General features: G+C 48.9%; 1 protein-coding gene across 2 annotated transcripts in view; it reads left to right on the top strand.

Annotated features, from left to right (window-relative positions):
- DIAPH1 (diaphanous related formin 1) overlaps positions 1 to 18,635 on the top strand; it is a 676,165-nt gene that overhangs the window by 124,784 nt on the left and 532,746 nt on the right. For both annotated transcript variants that reach the window (XM_030213536.1, XM_030213537.1), the window contains one exon: positions 11,098 to 11,253. In XM_030213536.1, coding sequence (XP_030069396.1) covers positions 11,098 to 11,253 — 156 coding nt within the window. The remainder of the gene's footprint in view (positions 1 to 11,097; positions 11,254 to 18,635) is intronic.

Raw genomic sequence — 18,635 nt, 5'->3', positions numbered from 1 at the left:
GAGATTGCCCTCTGAGGCGTTTTTCCCTGATAGCTGGCCGCAAGAGAAGCGCAGAAGGGTAAATTCCCCTTCAGAGAGTGGCGCGCACCCCCCCCCCCCCCCGTGGTTGGGATGTGGTGACTCTGAGGGGTCTGGCAGGCCCTCGTGGCCAGAGGAACCAGAGGAAGGTGCAGAAGGGCCACTGGATCCAGATGATCCGTCCGCGGTGAGGATTTTCCACCGCGAGGAGCTGCCAGCGCTTATTTCAGATTTGTCTTACAGGTCCTCTCTATTGAAGATCCTGGGAGTGGCGTGGCCTCCTCTGGAAATCCGAGGATTGCAAGTACCAAAAAGCCTGCTCGAGCCTTTCCTTTGCATGACTCCATCCAAGAGCTTATTTCAGCTCAATGGGCTGACCCCGAAGGACCTTTGAAAGTTTCCAGGGCTATGGGGCAATTATACCCTCTGAGTGAGGAGCATTTGGCTCGCTTTGCAATACCTAAGGTGGATGCCCTAGTCACAGCTGTGACAAAGAGAACTACCCTCCCGTTTGAAGGAGGTGTTGCCCTGAAGGATATGCAAGACCATAGACTGGAATCAGCAATTAAATGGTCCTTTGAAATTGCTGGTCTTACTATTCGGGCATCTGCATGCAGTTGTTATGCTGCTGGAGCCTGCCTGGCATGGTTGCAACAGGCAGTGGAACAGCCCGGTGATGGAGCAGAGCCCTTGTCTGAAGTGGCTCTGCGAATGGAGTCGGCCTTGTCCTTTTTGGCTGACGCCCTTTATGATATTGTCAGAGCTTCGGCTAAACAGATGGCTGTAGCAGTGGCGGCTCGCCGTCTTCTGTGGCTACGGCATTGGGCGACGGACATGGCCTCTAAGCAAAGGTTGGTGAAGTTGCCCTTTCAAGGCCTTCTCCTGTTGGGTGAGGAGTTGGAGAAAATTGTGAAGGGCCTGGGAGATGCTAAACCCCAGCGCTTACCCGAGGATAGGCCGCGGCCTCCCTCCAAGGGTCAGGCGGTTCACTTCTCTTATAGATCTCGTTTCCGTGAAGCTAGAAGGTACCGCCCGGGGCATTCAGCTGGGTCCACTTCTCGTGGCCGGTTTTCAGCAGAGGAACTCCTTTCGCTTGGACAAACGTTCCGCAGTGGCAGGCTCAAGACCTGGAGTTCAAGGGCGACCCTCTCAATGAGGGTGCGCCGGCCCCCTCCTCGATTCCTGTTATAGGAGGACGTCTTTCCCTCTTTCTCGATGAGTGGGCCAAGATTACCTCATATCAGTGGTCTTGGACCTGATCAGAGAAGGATACCGAATTCGATGCCCCGATAAGAGACATGTTTGTGGAGTCCCGATGCGGTTCTGCCGCCAAACGGGCGGCGGTAGAGGAAGACCTTACAAGGCTTGATTCACAGTGGGGCGGTTTCCCCCGGTGCCTCCTGCCGATTTCAGCTGCTGCCGCTACTCCATTTACTTTGTGGTGCCACGAAAAGGTGGGTCTTTTCGCCCTATTCTGAACATAAAAGAATTAAACAAGTCCCTAAGAGTGCGGCATTTTCACATGGAAACCCTGCGCTCCGTCAGTGCGGCGGTGCTTACTTGCACATTCCAATTTGGCCCCCGCACCAGAAGTTTCTGTGGTTTGAGTGATGGGAAAACATTTCCAGTTTCGGGCCTTGCCTTTTGGCCTCGCCACAGCTCCCTGAACCTTTTCCAAGGTAATGGTGGTAGTTGCTGCTTTTCTCAGGCGAGAAGGTATCCGAGTGCACCCGTACCTAGACGACTGGCTCATCAAAGCGGAGTCTGCAACAGAGAGCCATCAAGCTACAGCCAGAGTGGTCTCAGTACTGCAATCTCTGGGCTGGGTCGTCAATGTAGCCAAACGTCACCTGACCCCCTCGCAATCTCTAGAATATTTGGGGGCACGGTTCGACACAGACTCGGGATATGTATTCCTACCCGAGCAAAGGCGGTGCAAGCTTCAGAATCAGGTCCGTCTGCTCCTGAGGATGCCCCGTCCGCGAGCTTGGGACATTGTCCAGCTGTTGGGATCGATGACGGCCACCTTGGATTTGGTGCCCTGGGCGAGAGCGCACCTGAGACCTCTGCAGTATTCCCTGCTTCAACGATGGTCTCCAGTATCTCAGGATTATCAATGCAGACTCTCTTGGCTCCCTGCGGCCTGACTCAACATGGAGTGGTGGCTCTCAGACAGCATGCTGCGGTGAGGAATGCCGCTGGCGCTCCCTGATTGGTGCCTAGTGGTGACAGATGCCAGCCTGAAGGGCTGGGGCGCACATTGCAAGGGGAAGCATGCCCCCAGGGTCTTTGGACACCCGACGAGTCGGAGTGGTCCATCAATCGCCTAGAGTTGAAAGCGGTGTTTCAGGCGCTTCTGGCCTTTCAAGTGACCCTGGAAGGATTGGCAGTCAGAGTGATGTCGGACAACACGACAACGGTGGCCTACATAAACCGACAAGGCGGCACTCAGTGCAGAGTGCTGGCCGCGCAGGCCGAACATATTTGCCACTGGGCCGAGCTGCATCTACAGTTTCTGTCAGCAGCTCACATTGCAGGTCAGAGCAACGTGCAAGCCGATTATCTAAGCAGGCATCAAATCGATCCAGCGGAATGGGAACTGGCAGACGAAGTATTCCTGCAGATATGTGCCAAATGGGGCAAGCCCGTAATGGATCTTATGGCGACAAGCTCAAATGCCAAAGTCCCGTGCTTTTCAGCAGACGGAGAGATCCTCGCTCAGCCGGGTTGGATGCCTTGGCGCAACCCTGGCCTCTGGGCCTTTGGTATGTGTTCCTTCTGTGGCCCCTTGATAGGGCGTGTGCTCATGCGGATTCGGCTTCACCCAGGAGAAGGGGTTCTCATCGCCCCGGATTGGCCCAGGGGGCCTTGGCATGCGGACCTCCGACAGATGCTAGTGGAGGCTCCCCTTCCTTTACCTCTGGTACCGAACCTGTTGTCGCAGGGACCGGTGGCCATGGAGGACGCCTGCTGTTTTGGTCTTACGGCATGGCTATTGAGAGGGCGCAATTGAGAGGCAAAGGCTATTCCAATAATGTTATTTCCACTCTCCTACAGGCCCGCAAGCGGTCCACTTCCGTGGCTTATGCCAGGATCTGGCGCCAGTTTGAGGCTTGGTGTGTTAAGTGATCACACCCATGCGGGCTCCTGTCTCGCCGATTCTAGATTTTTTGCAGGATGGTGTACAAAAAGGCTTGTCCTATAATTCCCTGCGGGTGCAAGTGGCAGCATTGGCCTCCCTTCATGGTAAGGTTGCAGGCGTGTCTTTAGCTGCTTATCCAGATGTGGCACAGTTTCTTAGAGGGGTGCTTCGGCTCCGTCCTCCCGTGCGGGCACCTTGTCCAGCTTGGAACCTGAGGCTAGTTTTGAAGGCTCTGCAGGGTTCTCCTTTTGAGCCGCTATGGCGAGCTTCAGAGAAAGAATTGAAACTACAGGCCGTTTTTCTGGTGGCCATTACTTCGGCGAGACGTGTGTCAGAACTCCAGGCGCTGTCCTGTCGAGAGCCATTTCTGCAATTTTCAGAGTCCGGGGTCACGGTTCGGACCATGCCTTCCTTCATGCCTAAGGTGGTTTCAGCGTTTCACCTAAACTAGCCTATTTTTCTACCCTCTTTTTTATTAAGGAGGAGTTTCCAGAATCCTTTGGGCAGTTGCACCTGTTGGATGTGCGCAGGACTCTGTTGCAGTATCTGCGAGTTACTAATTCTTTCAGGACCTCTGATCATTTGTTTGTTTTAATATCAGGCTCTCGCAGAGGGTCTCCAGCGTCTAAAGCCACTATTGCCCGCTGGCTCAAAGAAGCTATCTTTTCAGCTTATCTGCTTGCCGGCCGGCCTCCACGTGTAGCCTTTAAGGCACATTCTACAAGAGCAATTTCTTCCTCTTGGGCTGAAACTGGAGCACTCTCTCTTCATGAGATTTGCAGTGCAGCAACATGGGCTTTGAAGCTCTCATTTGCCCGACATTACAGGCTGGATGTGGCTGCTAGGAGGGATGCGCGTTTTGGAACACAAGTGCTAGCGCGTGGTGTGACTTGTTCCAAACCTTATATAGGCATTGCTTTGATACATCCCATACGTAATGGCTTCATCTGCTTGATGACAAGGAAGGGAAAATTAGGTTCTTACCTTGGTAATTTTCTTTCCTTTAGTCATAGCAGATGACGCCATGAGCCCTCCCTGTATGATTGTCTGTATGATGTGAATCTGTTTCAGGTTCTGTTCTTGTTTCCTGAAGTTCTAATCCTTCCTTGGGAGAAAGTTGGAAAACAGTCTTCAGGATTCTTGTTCACTTATAGGAGAATGAGTTCATTCCCTCCAGTTCATGTGTAGGAGGTTGAGTTCATTCCCTCCAGGAGGATGTGTATATTCCCTCCATAAATACAAAGAGGAGGACGAGTTTATTCCCTCCAGGAGGATGTGTTCATTCCCTCCTTTTGAGTTCATGCCCTTGTTACGGGGCCATCGTTCGCTGTGAGGAAAGTTCATGTTATTCCCATTGCGGTTTGTTATACTGCTTTGGAAGCTTCAAATATTGAAGAGGCAGTGGAGCTAGCTGACCATGTGGCACTGTGAAATTTGAGTGCTCTCTATCTCCCCCTGCTGTTTGATGGACACAACCCATACGTAATGGCTTCATCTGCTATGACTAAAGGAAAGAAAATTACCAAGGTAAGAACCTAATTTTCCCATTTTTTATATGAAGTTGTATTTTGTGTTTTTTTAGCAGTTGGTAACCATAAACTTATCTCTAATCCACGCTTTGTTCTGTACTGCTTTTTTTTTTTTACAGAACCTTAGTCAGTACTGTTTTTTTTGTTTTCAGGCTAAGATAAAAATGATTTTACATTAAGCTTAAATGACATAAGTGTAAGCTATTAATTTCTTGTATTCTGCTTTTTTTGAGAGTGCCTCTAATGAAAGAGCTGAAAAGAACCAAAGTGCAAGCTTTCCCCAGTTAGACCAGCTTTGAGGGTCTTAGAAATCTTCTTCTGCCTTTGTAATTTAAAACTTTATATTGACCTACTTGGATATATTTGAGGCTTGGCATCCATACAGATAATCTCATAGTATATATAGTTAGTGGATAATATTGTGACAATTTAGGCATGCTTGAGATACATATTGGTAGGAAAAAGGTTTGAAGGGTTGGGTGATGGGCGTGACCTTGTGTGTAGCATTAATACACTCATAATGATACAGACAAAAAAAGAAGGCAATAAATGTGATTTCAATAGAGAATGGTGTCCAACACGTGGTCAAGCTTGTACAACTGATCACTGGCATATATCTTTAACTTGAGCAGTATATTTTATTTTATGTTTTATTATAATTGATATACTGCCTTTTTGAAGAAATTGACCCAAGATGGTCTATATCAAGAATAAGTTGAACAGAGGCAGCAGACAATTACAGTAGTAAAAATATTGAAATAACAATACATTGTTTGGCTTAGTATGCTGCTTACAATGTAAACACAATATGCAATACATCAATTTAAGATAGCATAGGATGTATGCAAAGGTGTACACATAAATAAGATAGAGTACCAGGAGTTAGAAAATAAGGTAGTTATGGAAGCTGCATGTGAAGTCAGAAAGGTACGTGAGTATAATCTCAGCTAGGATAGGAAGAATAAGCCAGAAAGGTACGTGAGTATAATCTCAGCTAGGATAGGAAGAATAAGCAAGTCTTGCTGTAGTATGTGCATCCTGTGTTTGTGTGTGTGACTAGCAAGTTGTAGTGTAGTATAGACAAATAGGATGACTGTGCTGATTTAAGTTCTTATGTGTTTTCATGTACTGTTAGAGTGTCCCAGACCCTTGCACTTAAGCGAATTGCACTGTGTGTATGTATATATATGTATGTATAATAATAAACAGTACTGTACATATGTTTATCAGATGTCAAGCTTCTTTGGGTCAACTGCATACATTTCTTTGGTCCCAGACCCTTGCACTTAAATCTCTCTCTCTCTCTCTCACTCTCTCATGCAGTTGACCGGAGCGTACACTTAACCGTTGTGATCCAAAGAAGGTTCACATCTGATAAACATATGTACAGTACTGTTTATTATTATACATACAGTCTCCATTAACTGAAGTAATCAGTTATAGTCCTCTGTACACTATTGGGTCTCTGAGTTCCATAGATTACTTCTGCCAGATGGTAAAAACTCTCATAGCACTGACTTCCAGTGGCCTCCAGATAGGACCACATGATGTTGACTCTCCAGCGCTCTTGCAAAAGTGACAGGAGGTTGTTGAATTTCGTCATCATGTGCCTCGCTGCTCATTTCGTCCTCTGTTTCATCATCAGCCATTATTGCCTGCGTGTAGGCGCACAACTCGACATTAGTGTTATCAGCTGTTTGTACATCTTAATCAACAGCTACGTAGTGATGAAACTCTCTTCAGTAACACCGGCTGGGATGTCAATAACCTGTTCATCTGACGTGTTTGCAACAGCTGCATCTGTTGCGTCCCTCTCTACATCCTTAACAAAGCTTGTCCACTTACCAGTTCACAATGGTTGCCTGTGCAACATGATTCCAGGCTTTTCTGCATATGTAGGAAATCCAACAGTGATTGATTATGAGCCAGTTCAACAGCACATTTATCCTTGCCAGTCTGGTCATCCATAAAGCTGATCAGACGACGTAGCACAAGAGCCCGATAATGTTGTTTGAAATTAGCTATTATGCCCTGATCCATAGGTTGAATCAGAGAGGTAGTGTTTGGTAGCAGGAAGACCAACTTGACGTTAAACAGCCTGACATCATCCCTGTGTGCAGCACAATTATCACAAAGCTTTTGTGCCCGCATTCTAGTGTCTAACTTCTTTAGCCACTGCTTCCAAATTTCCCCAGTCATCCATGAATTTGCATTAGCCTCGTATGACACAACGGGGCTGTTTGCTCTTTCTAATCATAAGGGGTTAATGTAACATCTGTACACGCAAGGGACATAAGATTTCTTGATGAAATCAAGGACAGCTTCATGGAACAGCTAGTTCAGGAGCCGACAAGAGAAGGAAAAATACTAGACTTAGTCCTTAGTGGTGCTCATGATCTAGTGCAGGGGGTAACGATACGAGGGCCGCTTGATAACAGTGATCATAATATGATCGGTTTTGATATTGGCATTGAAGGAAGTGAAACTAGGAAATCAAGTACGCTAGCGTTTAACTATAGAAAAGGTGATTACGACAAAATGAGAAAAATGGTGAAAAAAAGACTGAAAGGAGCAGCTCGCAGAGTAAAAAACTTGCATCAGGCGTGGATGCTGTTTAAAAACACCATCCTGGAGGTTCAGGACAAATATATTCCACGTATTAGAAAAAAGGGAAAAAAGACTAAACGTCAGCCGGCGTGGCTAAACAGTAAGATAAAGGAAATCATTAGAGCCAAAAAACAATCCTTCAGAAAGTGGAGAAGAGAACCAACTGAAAGTAACAAGATAGATCATAAGGAATGCCAAGCCAAATGCAAAGCGGAGATAAGGAGGGCAAAAAAGGACTTTGAGAAGAAATTAGCGTTGGAAGCAAAAATACATAGTAAAAATTTTTTTAGATACATTAAAAGCAGGAAACCGGCCAAAGAGTCGGTTGGGCCGCTGGACGAAAATGGTGTTAAAGGGGCGATCAAGGAGGACAAAGCCGTAGCGGAGAAATTAAATGAATTCTTTGCTTCGGTCTTCACCGAGGAGGATTTGGGGGGGACACCGGTGCCAGAAAGAATATTTGAAGTGGGGGAGTCGGAGAAACTAAACAAATTCTCTGTAACCTTGGAGGATGTAATGGGTCAGTTCAGCAAGCTGAAGAGTAGTAAATCACCGGGACCTGATGGTATTCATCCCAGAGTATTAATAGAACTAAAAAATGAACTTGCGGAGCTACTGTTAGAAATATGCAATCTGTCCCTAAAATCGAGTGTAGTACCGGAAGACTGGAGGGTAGCCAATGTTACTCCGATTTTTAAGGGGTTCCAGAGGAGATCCGGGAAATTATAGACCGGTGAGTCTGACGTCGGTGCCGGGCAAGATGGTGGAGGCTATTATTAAGAATAAAATTGCAGAGCATATACAAAAACATGGACTGATGAGACAAAGTCAGCACGGATTTAGTGAAGGGAAGTCTTGCCTCACCAATCTAATGCATTTTTTTGAGGGGGTAAGCAAACATGTGGACAATGGGGAGCCGGTTGATATTGTATATCTGGATTTTCAGAAGGCGTTTGACAAAGTGCCGCACGAAAGACTCCTGAAGAAATTGCAGAGTTATGGAATCGGAGGTAGGGTATTATTATGGATTAAGAACTGGTTGAAAGATAGGAAGCAGAGAGTAGGATTGCGTGGCCAGTATTCTCAGTGGAGGAGGGTAGTTAGTGGGGTCCCGCAGGGGTCTGTGCTGGGTCCGTTGCTTTTTAATGTATTTATAAATGACCTAGAGATGGGAATAACTAGTGAGGTAATTAAATTTGCCGATGACACAAAATTATTCAGGGTCGTCAAGTCGCAGGAGGAATGTGAACGATTACAGGAGGACCTTGCGAGACTGGGAGAATGGGCGTGCAAGTGGCAGATGAAGTTCAATGTTGACAAGTGCAAAGTGATGCATGTGGGTAAGAGGAACCCGAATTATAGCTACGTCTTGCAAGGTTCCGCGTTAGGAGTTACGGATCAAGAAAGGGATCTGGGTGTCGTCGTCGATGATACGCTGAAACCTTCTGCTCAGTGTGCTGCTGCGGCTAGGAAAGCGAATAGAATGTTGGGTGTTATTAGGAAGGGTATGGAGTCCAGGTGTGCGGATGTTATAATGCCGTTGTATCGCTCCATGGTGCGACCGCACCTGGAGTATTGTGTTCAGTACTGGTCTCCGTATCTCAAAAAAGATATAGTAGAATTGGAAAAGGTACAGCGAAGGGCGACGAAAATGATAGTGGGGATGGGACGACTTTCCTATGAAGAGAGGCTGAGAAGGCTAGGGCTTTTCAGCTTGGAGAAGAGACGGCTGAGGGGAGATATGATAGAAGTGTATAAAATAATGAGTGGAATGGATCGGGTGGATGTGAAGCGACTGTTCACGCTATCCAAAAATACTAGGACTAGAGGGCATGAGTTGAAGCTACAGTGTGGTAAATTTAAAACGAATCGGAGAAAATTTTTCTTCACCCAACGTGTAATTAGACTCTGGAATTCGTTGCCGGAGAACGTGGTATGGGCGGTTAGCTTGACGGAGTTTAAAAAGGGGTTAGATAGATTCCTAAAGGACAAGTCCATAGACCGCTATTAAATGGACTTGGAAAAATTCCGCATTTTTAGGTATAACTTGTCTGGAATGTTTTTACGTTTGGGGAGCATGCCAGGTGCCCTTGACCTGGATTGGCCACTGTCGGTGACAGGATGCTGGGCTAGATGGACCTTTGGTCTTTCCCAGTATGGCACTACTTATGTACTTATGTACTTCTCATTCCCATCCATATTGCAGCAAAGGAGGATCGTCAGTCGGTCCTTCAATGTTTTACCTCCAGTAGTTTCGGCATGTTTGAATGCAAGTGTTCCATCAGGAATTGCTCACCAGTAGAGACCGTTTTCGTTAGCATTGAAAGTGTCACGAGGTGCAAACTCATTCAAGATGGTAGGAAGAACTGAAACAACCCAATTTTCAGCACCAAAGTCATCAGCGTCTTGTTACTCACCATGCTGTTTCTTGAATTTTATGCTGTTCCTCTCCTTCCATCTTTCCAGCCATCCAACAGTGGCTTTGAATTCAGTCAGTCCAAGACTTTCTGCTAGCTGGTTAGCTTTCTCCATAAGCAGTGGACCACTGATAGGAAACTGTCTGCCCCTGACTCGAGAAAACCACCGAAGAAGAGCATCTTCTACCTCCTTAGCTTTTCCCGCCCGTTTTCATTTCTGTTGTGGATTTGTATTGTTTTGCCAGTCTTCCAGAAGCTGGTCTTTCTGCTTCAAGACACATGAAATTTGACTGGGATTGACACCATATTCTTTAGCAATAGATGCTTGACTTTGTTTGTTTTCTAATTTTTTAAGAACTTCTATTCGTTCAGCCAGTGTTAAAGTCTTACAGTTCCGCCGCGACCACTACCCCATTGTACACTCTAACAACATTGTTTCACTTATTCTGCCTGTGGCAGTTAAAGGGGCGGTAATTTGAAATCTCATTGGTTGTCGCGCGCCAATTTGCTTCCATATTACGTGCGCGCACTTATACGGAGTCTTTCCTGCAGAGGAGCGGTCTTAAACCATGCATATAAGCGAATCTTGCACTTATCAGTGGTGCGCTAAACCGAAGTTTGTCCCCATAGAAATTGATGGCGCCAAAAACGGCATGCAGTTAAACAGACCATGCGCTTATCCGACGTGCACAAAAACGGCATGCAGTTAAACAGAGCATGCGCTTATCTGACGTGCAATAAATATATATATATATATATATATATATATATAAAAGAGAGAGAGAAGCTACTGTAAAAATTGTGGATTGTACTTTGGCAACACAAAATGTAGCACAGGTGTGTTGAGCAAGAATAAGAACAGAAGCTTCTGATGTAGTTATAAACAAAAAAAACTGCACTGCTTATAACTACACCAGCCGCTTCTGTTCTCTTCTGTTTCTTGTTTGACATACCTGAGTTGTGTTTTACATTGCCAGATTTAGCAAACAAACCTTTCGGGGAGCACTTGCCTTTGATTTAAGTTGCTGCGTGTATTTGTTGTCCTGGTACATGTGGTTATCAGTTATATCAGACTAACCATACAGATACCATTGACTCCTGAGGGCAGGCACTTGTGTGCCGAAACGCAGATCTGCATTATTTCATTAAACTCATTTATTTTTATCTGACCAGGTGTTGGTTTTGGATTGTCCTCTAATATCTTTTTTTTTTTTCTGATTAAATATTAGGAAAAAACTTAATCTTATTTCATTCTGGTTTTGTAAGAGCAGTTTTGATGGGTATAGTTTATGAACAGAGGAATATTAAAAAGGTTCTAGAAAGGCCGTTGTATTTTCAGTGAAAATAGAAAAAGGGTAATTAATATTACTTGGGTCTGTTTCAGCTGGAGCGCTTCACCAGTATGAGGATAAAGAAGGAGAAAGAAAAGCCATATTTGTCTCAAAGGAACTCTGCCACCTACGCTGAGATACCTAGTCCTTCACTAATGCTGCAGGATCTCCCAGATGATACTGTACTGGAACTTTTTGAACAGATGTTGGTATGTTTTACTTTTATATCACAAACCATAGACTCACAGGAGAGTGGTGGATATAGTCAATGATACATTTTACTTTCAGATGATAACTTACTGCTATCTGTCTTAATATATATATTTTGCTGGTGAAAATCCCAATAAAGAATGAAAAGTTTTTGCTTCAGTTTAGAATTGAGATTGTTGTGTATGTCCGCTTGGATATACGAAAGTAAGTCAACAAATGTAGGTGATAAGGTTTTTTTTCTCCGAGGACAAGCAGGCTGCTTGTTCTCACGACTGGGTTGATGTCCGCGGCAGCCCCTTGAAACCGGAAGAAAAATCTCACGGGAGGTCCCGCATGAGGGGCAGGCCCACCGTGCATGCGCGGCCGTCTTCCCGCCCGTGCGCGACCGCTTCCGCTCAGTTTTTCGATTTTCCGCGCTGGAGAGAGACGTAGCTTCGTCCCTCTCCGTGTCAGCCCCGGAAAACCGTTTTGCAGCCTAGTCCGCAATTTCCTTTTTCTCTACACGCCCCTTCTTTCTTTCGTTAAAAAAAAAATCCTTATTGAGTTCTATTTCGCTTCGTGCGACTGATTTCTTTCTTTTTGTGGTGTTGTTATTTTTACCGCCACCATCGACAGTTTTGACTTCGCTGACACGATTTTTCCGTCGATGTCCTCGAAGGTCCCGAGCGGATTCAAAAAGTGTGATCGGTGCGGCCTTCAGATCTCACAGACCGATCCTCACGCTTGGTGTCTCCAGTGCCTCGGCCCGGACCATAATTCCAAGGCGTGCACCTTGTGTCTCGGCTTGAAAAAGCGGACGTAGGTGGCGAGGCAAGTTCTTCGGGACCGTCTTTTCGGAACTTGCGCCGGCTTTTCGACATCGGCGGCATCGGTGTCGACGGCTGGGACTTCGGTATCAATACCGAGGTCGACGATTTCGACGCCGAGCATAGTATCAACCACAGGAATACAGGTTCCCTTGGCCCGACGACCTGCCAGTGATGGCGGCGGTGAACACCGAGTGGGCAGTCCGCCTCGGCTGGTCTCGCCGCCCAGGGCCATCGGGACCGAACCCTGTCGGATCCGACTCCCAGAGGGCGCGGAGACTCCACCTTCTCCTCTTCCATGCCGCGGAGCGCCGATGACGGACATCGGAAGAAGGTTGCAAAGAAGCACCGTCATCGGTCACCCACGATGCATGGCACGGGCAGCTCAGGGACGTCGAGAGACGATTCGATCCCTAAGAAGCGCCCACGCTGAGAGGAGCGCTCTCCCTCTATTGAAGAGGTGGCGATATGCAGGTCGTCGGGTACCCCGGTACCGTCTCCTGGACCTGGGCAGCTTCGAGCACCGACGCCCGCACCGGCTCCCCAGCCTCTCCCGACAGCGGCCCTGGACGAGTGCCTCCGAGTCATCCTCCCAGGTATCCTGGAGGGGGTGATGCGCCAGGCCCTGCCGGCACCGGGGGTGCTTGCGCCCGCGGTGCCTTCAACGGAAGCGCCGGCTGGCTCTGGATCCGTGATGCGATCTTCGACGCCGGTGCTGCTTGCGGCGCCGGTCTCGATTGCCACTCAGGTGGAATCGACGTTGATGGAGGGAGCTTTGTCCCCGATGGCGCGGGAGTCCACCTCTCGGCTCTATCATCGAGGACGTGGTTCCTCGGGGTCGAGGCGGGCCCGGTTGCGATCTGAGCTCAAAGAGCTCATGTCCGACACCGAGGAGGAGGCCTCGTGGGGGGAGGAGGAGGAGGATCCCAGATATTTCTCCTCTGAGGAGTCTGCGGGTCTTCCCTCCGACCCCATGCCTTCACCGGAGAGGAAGCTCTCGCCTCCAGAGAGCCTCTCCTTTGCCTCCTATGTCCAGGACATGTCTATTAGCATTCCCTTCCCAGTGGTTACCGTGGATGAGCCAAGGGCTGAGATGCTCTGTCCTCGACTATCCATCACTACCTAGAAAGTCTTCCACGGTACCGTTGCACAATATCCTCAAGGAGACACTGCTTCGGAACTGGTTGAAGCTCTTACCTAATCCCACCATCCCTAAGAAAGCAGAGTCCCAATACATAGTCCACACAGACGCGGAGTTGATGCGGTCTCAGCTACCACATGACTCAGCGGTCGTGGACTCTGCTCTCAAAAGGGCCAGGAGTTCGAGGGATACCGCCTCCAGGGCGGGAGTCTCGCATTCTGGACTCGTTTGGGAGGAAGGCCTACCATTCTTCCATGCTCGTGACCAGAATACAATCATACCAGCTCTACACGAGCATCCACATGCGGAATAATGTGCGGCAACTGGCGGACCTGGTTGACAAGCTCCCACCGGAGCATTCCAGGCCTTTTCAGGAGGTGGTCAGGCAGCAGAAGGCGTGCAGAAAGTTCCTGTCCAGGGGTATTTATGACACCTGTGATGTGGCATCCATAGCCGCGGCCCAGGGTATAGTGATGCGCAGGCTCTCATGGCTACATGCCTCTGACCTGGATAACTGGACTCAACAACGGCTGGCAGATGTCCCTTGCCGGGGGGATAATATTTTCAGCGAGAAAGTCGAGCAATTGGTGGACCAACTGCACCAGCGGGAAAACGCTCTCGACAAGCTCTCCCACCGGGCGCCTTCAGCATCCACCTCCACAGGTGGACATTTTTCCCGGGCCCGGCAGGCTGCACCCTACGCTTACAACAAGCGTAGGTACAACCAGCCGGCCAAAAGGCCGCCTCAGGCACAGGGACAGTCCCAGCGCTTGTTCCCGTCAACACCGTGCGCCTAAGTAGGCCCCTGCAGCTCCACAGCAAAAGCAGGGGACGGGCTTTTGACTGGATCCATGGGAACATAGCCGCCATAAAGGTAGCCGTGCCGGACGGCCTGCTGGTCGGGGGGAGGTTGACAATTACAACAAGCGTAGGTACAACCAGCCGGCCAGAAGGCCGCCTCAGGCACAGGGACAGTCCCAGCGCTTGTTCCCGTCAACACCGTGCGCCTAAGTAGGCCCCTGCAGCTCCACAGCAAAAGCAGGGGACGGGCTTTTGACTGGATCCATGGGAACATAGCCGCCATAAAGGTAGCCGTGCCGGACGGCCTGCTGGTCGGGGGGAGGTTGACAATTTTTCACCAAAGGTGGCCTCTTATAACCTACGACCAGTGGGTTCTCCAAATAGTGCGGTGCGGATACACCCTGAATTTGATCTCCACCCCACCAAATTGCCCACCGGGAGTTCAATCCTTCAGCTCCCACCACAAGCAGGTACTTGCAGAGGAACTCTCCGCCCTTCTCAGCGCCAATGCGGTCGAGCCCGTGCCACCCGGGCAGGAAGGGCAGGGATTCTATTCTAGGTACTTCCTTGTGGAATAGAAAACAGGGGGATGTGCCCCATCCTAGACCTGAGAGGCCTGAACAAATATCTGCTACGAGAAAAGTTCAGGATGCTTTCCTTGGGCACCCTTCTCCCCATGATTCAGAAAGGCGATTGGCTATGTTCCCTGGATTTAAAGGATGCTTATACTCACATCCTGATACTGCCAGCTCACAGACAGTGTATCCGATTCCATCTGGGGACACGTCACTTCCAGTATTGTGTGCTGCCCTTTGGGCTCGCCTCTGCACCACGGGTATTCACGAATTGTCTCGTAGTGGTTGCGGCGTACCTTTGCAAGCTGGGGGTGCACGTGTTCCCGTATCTCGACGATTGGCTGGTGAAGAGCACCTCAGAGGCGGGAGCTCTTCAGTCCATGCAGTGCACTATTCAACTTCTGGAGCTGCTGGGGTTTGTAATAAACTACCCGAAGTCCCATCTCCAGCCAGTCCAGTCTCTGGAATTCATAGGAGCTCTGCTGAATTCACAAACGGCTCATGCCTACCTTCCCGAGGCAAGGGCTCAGAACCCTCTGTCCCTCGCCTCCCAGGCCAGAACGTCCCAGCAGATCACAGCTCGGCAGATGTTGAGACTCCTGGGCCATATGGCCTCTACAGTCCATGTGACTCCCATGGCTCGTCTTCACATGAGACCTGTTCAATGGACCCTAGCTTCCCAGTGGTGCCAGGCCACGGGAAATCTAGAAGATGCTATCCACCTGCCCATCAGTTGTCGCAATTCGCTGTGCTGGTGGACGATTCGGACTAATTTGACCTTGGGACGCCCATTCCAAATTCCTCAGCCGCAAAAAATGCTGACGACGGATGCATCTCTCCTGGGGTGAGGAGCTCATGTCGATGGGCTCCAACCCAAGGGGTGTGGTTCCTTCAGGAAGCAGGTCTTCAGATCAACCTCCTGGAGCTCCGAGCGGTCTGGAACGCGCTGAAGGCCTTCAGAGATCGGCTGTCCTTCCAAATAATCCAAATTCGGACAGACAATCAGGTTGCAATGTACTACATCAACAAGCAGGGGGGCACCGGATCTCGCCCCCTGTGTCAGGATGTGGCGCTGGGCATGCTTCTGCAAGCCACGTACCTGGCAGGCGTAAACAACAGTCTGGCCGACAGGCTGAGCAGACTCATGCAACCGCACGAGTGGTCCCTCCATTCCAGGGTGGTACGCAAGCTCTTCCGAGAGTGGGGCACTCCCTCGGTGGACCTTTTCGCCTCCCAGACCAATCACAAGCTGCACCAGTTCTGTTCCAGACTTCAGGCACATGGCAGACTAGCGTCGGATGCCTTTCTCCTCCATTGGGGGAAGGGCCTCCTGTATGCATATCCTCCCATACCTTTGGTGGAGAAGACCTTACTGAAGCTCAAGCAAGACCGCAGCACCATGATTCTGATCACGCCCTTTTGGCCCCGTCAGATCTGGTTCCCTCTTCTTCTGGAGTTGTTCTCCAAAGAACCGTGGAGATTGGAGTGTTTTCCAACCCTCATTTCGCAGAACGACGGAGCGCTTCTGCACCCCAACCTTCAGCCTCTGGCTCTCAAGGCCTGGATGTTGAGGGCTTAGATTTTGCTTCATTGGGTCTGTCTGAGGGAGTCTCCCGTGTCTTGCTTGCCTCTAGGAAGGATTCTGCTAAGAACAGTTACTTTTTTAAGTGGAGGAGGTTTGTCGTTTGGTGTGAGAGCAAGGCCCTAGAACCTCGTTCTTGTCCTGCGCAGACCCTGCTTGAATACCTTCTACACTTATCAGAGTCGGGTCTCAGGACCAACTCAGTAAGGAATCACCTTAGTGCAATTAGTGCTTACCATCATCGTGGAGAGTCTTTAGTCGTTCGATTCATGAGAGGTTTGCTTTTGTCAAAGCCCCCTGTCAAGCCTTCTGCAGTGTCATGGGATCTCAACGTCGTCCTCACCCAGCTGATGAAACCTCCTTTTGAGCCTCTGAATTCCTGCCATCTGAAGTACTTGACCTGGAAGGCATTTTCTTGGTGGCAGTTACTTCAGCTCGTAGAGTCAGGTAGCTTCAAGCCCTGGTAGCTCATGCTCCTTATACTAAATTTCATCATAACAGAGTAGTCCTCCGCACTCACCCTAAGTTCCTGCCAAAGGTGGTGTCGGAGTTCCATCTTAACCAGTCAATTGTCTTGCCAACATTCTTTCCTAGGCCTCATACCCGCCCTGCTGAACGTCAGTTGCACACATTGGACTGCAAGAGAGCATTGGCCTTCTACCTGGAGCGGACACAGCCCCACAGACAGTCCACCCAATTGTTTGTTTCTTTCGACCCCAATAGGAAGGGGGTCTTTGTCGTGAAATGCACCATTTCCAATTGGCTAGCAGATTGCATTTCCTTCACTTACGCCCAAGCTGGGCTGACTCTTGAGGGTCATGTCACGGCTCATAGTGTTCGAGCCATGGCAGCGTCAGTGGCCCACTTGGTCAGCCACTATTGAAGAGATTTGCAAGACTGTGACGTGGTCATCTGTCCACACATTCACATCACATTACTGCCTCCAGTAGGATACCCGACGCGACAGTCGGTTCGGGCAGTCGGTGCTGTAGAATCTGTTTGGGGTTTGAATCCAACTCCACCCTCCTGGGCCCGGTTTTATTCTGTTCAGGCTGCACTCCCAGTTAGTTGTTCTTTGTAGGTCAATTCTGTTATGTCCTCGCCGTTGCGAGGCCCAATTGAGCCTGGGAGCTAGGGATACCCCAGTCGTGAGAACAAGCAGCCTGCTTGTCCTCGCAGAGAGCGAAAGCTACATACCTGTAGCAGGTGTTCTCCGAGGACAGCAGGCTGATATTTCTCACCTACCCTCCCTCCTCCCCTTTGGAGTTGCGTTTTTTCCTCAATTCTTTGCTTGTCATTTAACTGAGCGGGAGCGGTCGCGCACGGGCGGGAAGACGGCCACGCATGCTCGGTGGGCGTGCCCCACGTGCGGGACCTCCCGTGAGATATTTCTTCCGGTTTCGAGGGGCTGCCGTGGATGTCAGTCCAATCATGAGAACAATCAGCCTGCTGACTTCGGAGAACACCTGCTACAGGTATGTATCATTCGCTATATAAGTTAACCACCTAGGGCTTGTTTTTGATTTATTTCAATGTAGTTAAGTTGGTGTATGTGTATATGTGCGTGTGTGTGTGTTTTTATATGTGTATGTGTATATGTGTGTGTGTATGTATATATATATATATATATATATATATATATATATATATATATATGTGTATGTATATATATGTGTGTGTATATAAGCAGGATGAACATTATCACAGGTCGTCCTTTGCGACGACCCAGGAAATTACAAAAAAACAACTTTCCAGAAAGTTCAGGAGACCCTGGTTAGCGTGTTTTCGCTTTAAAATTTATCTTTTCTTCTAATTGTTTGTTTCACAAATATATATATAAAAAAGTAGTTTTCCCTTTATTTCTTAGGTTTTTTTTTTTTCCCTTTTTGTAAGTTTCCTTCTTTTTCGACGTGGCTGCCCTTTAGGCTGCTCAGTCGGGCTGTTTCTCCCTTTTTGGTGCCCTTTTTTCTTGGCACCTTCAAGCCTTTTGATTTCGTGACCGCCGTTTTTCCCTCCATGTCATTGAGGACACCCAGCGGCTTCAAGCGTTGTATTCGGTGCAACCGGACCATCTCTAGTACCGACCCCCCATGTGTGGTGTCTCCAGTGTCTTGGGCCCGACCACTTCCCAGCTGCTTGTAAGTTGTGTAAATCGATGAAAAAATGGACCCAAGTGGCTTGAGAGGCTCAGCGTGAGAAACGTTTTTTCAGATCAGTCTGGTCCTTCGACGTGGGCATCGACATCGGTACCGAGGTTGGCGGCGTCGAGGGAGGCATTGAGATCGGCAGTGCAGGTAATGGCTGCCAAAAGGCCGCATCGAGTTGGGAGCAGCGCGGCATCGTGTGGGTTTCCACCTATCTTGAGGCCTACTGCTATGCAGGCCCCTCTGGACTGACCTGAGTCAGACCCGGCCCCGAGGAGGCGTGAGGGTTCCACGTCCTCCTCTTCACTACCGAGGAATCTTGATGGGCGTCG

The sequence above is a fragment of the Microcaecilia unicolor genome, chromosome 8, assembly GCF_901765095.1.
Source record: "Microcaecilia unicolor chromosome 8, aMicUni1.1, whole genome shotgun sequence".
Lineage (NCBI taxonomy): Eukaryota > Metazoa > Chordata > Amphibia > Gymnophiona > Siphonopidae > Microcaecilia > Microcaecilia unicolor.
Note: the sequence above shows the minus strand (reverse complement) of the source record. Positions and strands in the feature narration are given on the sequence as shown.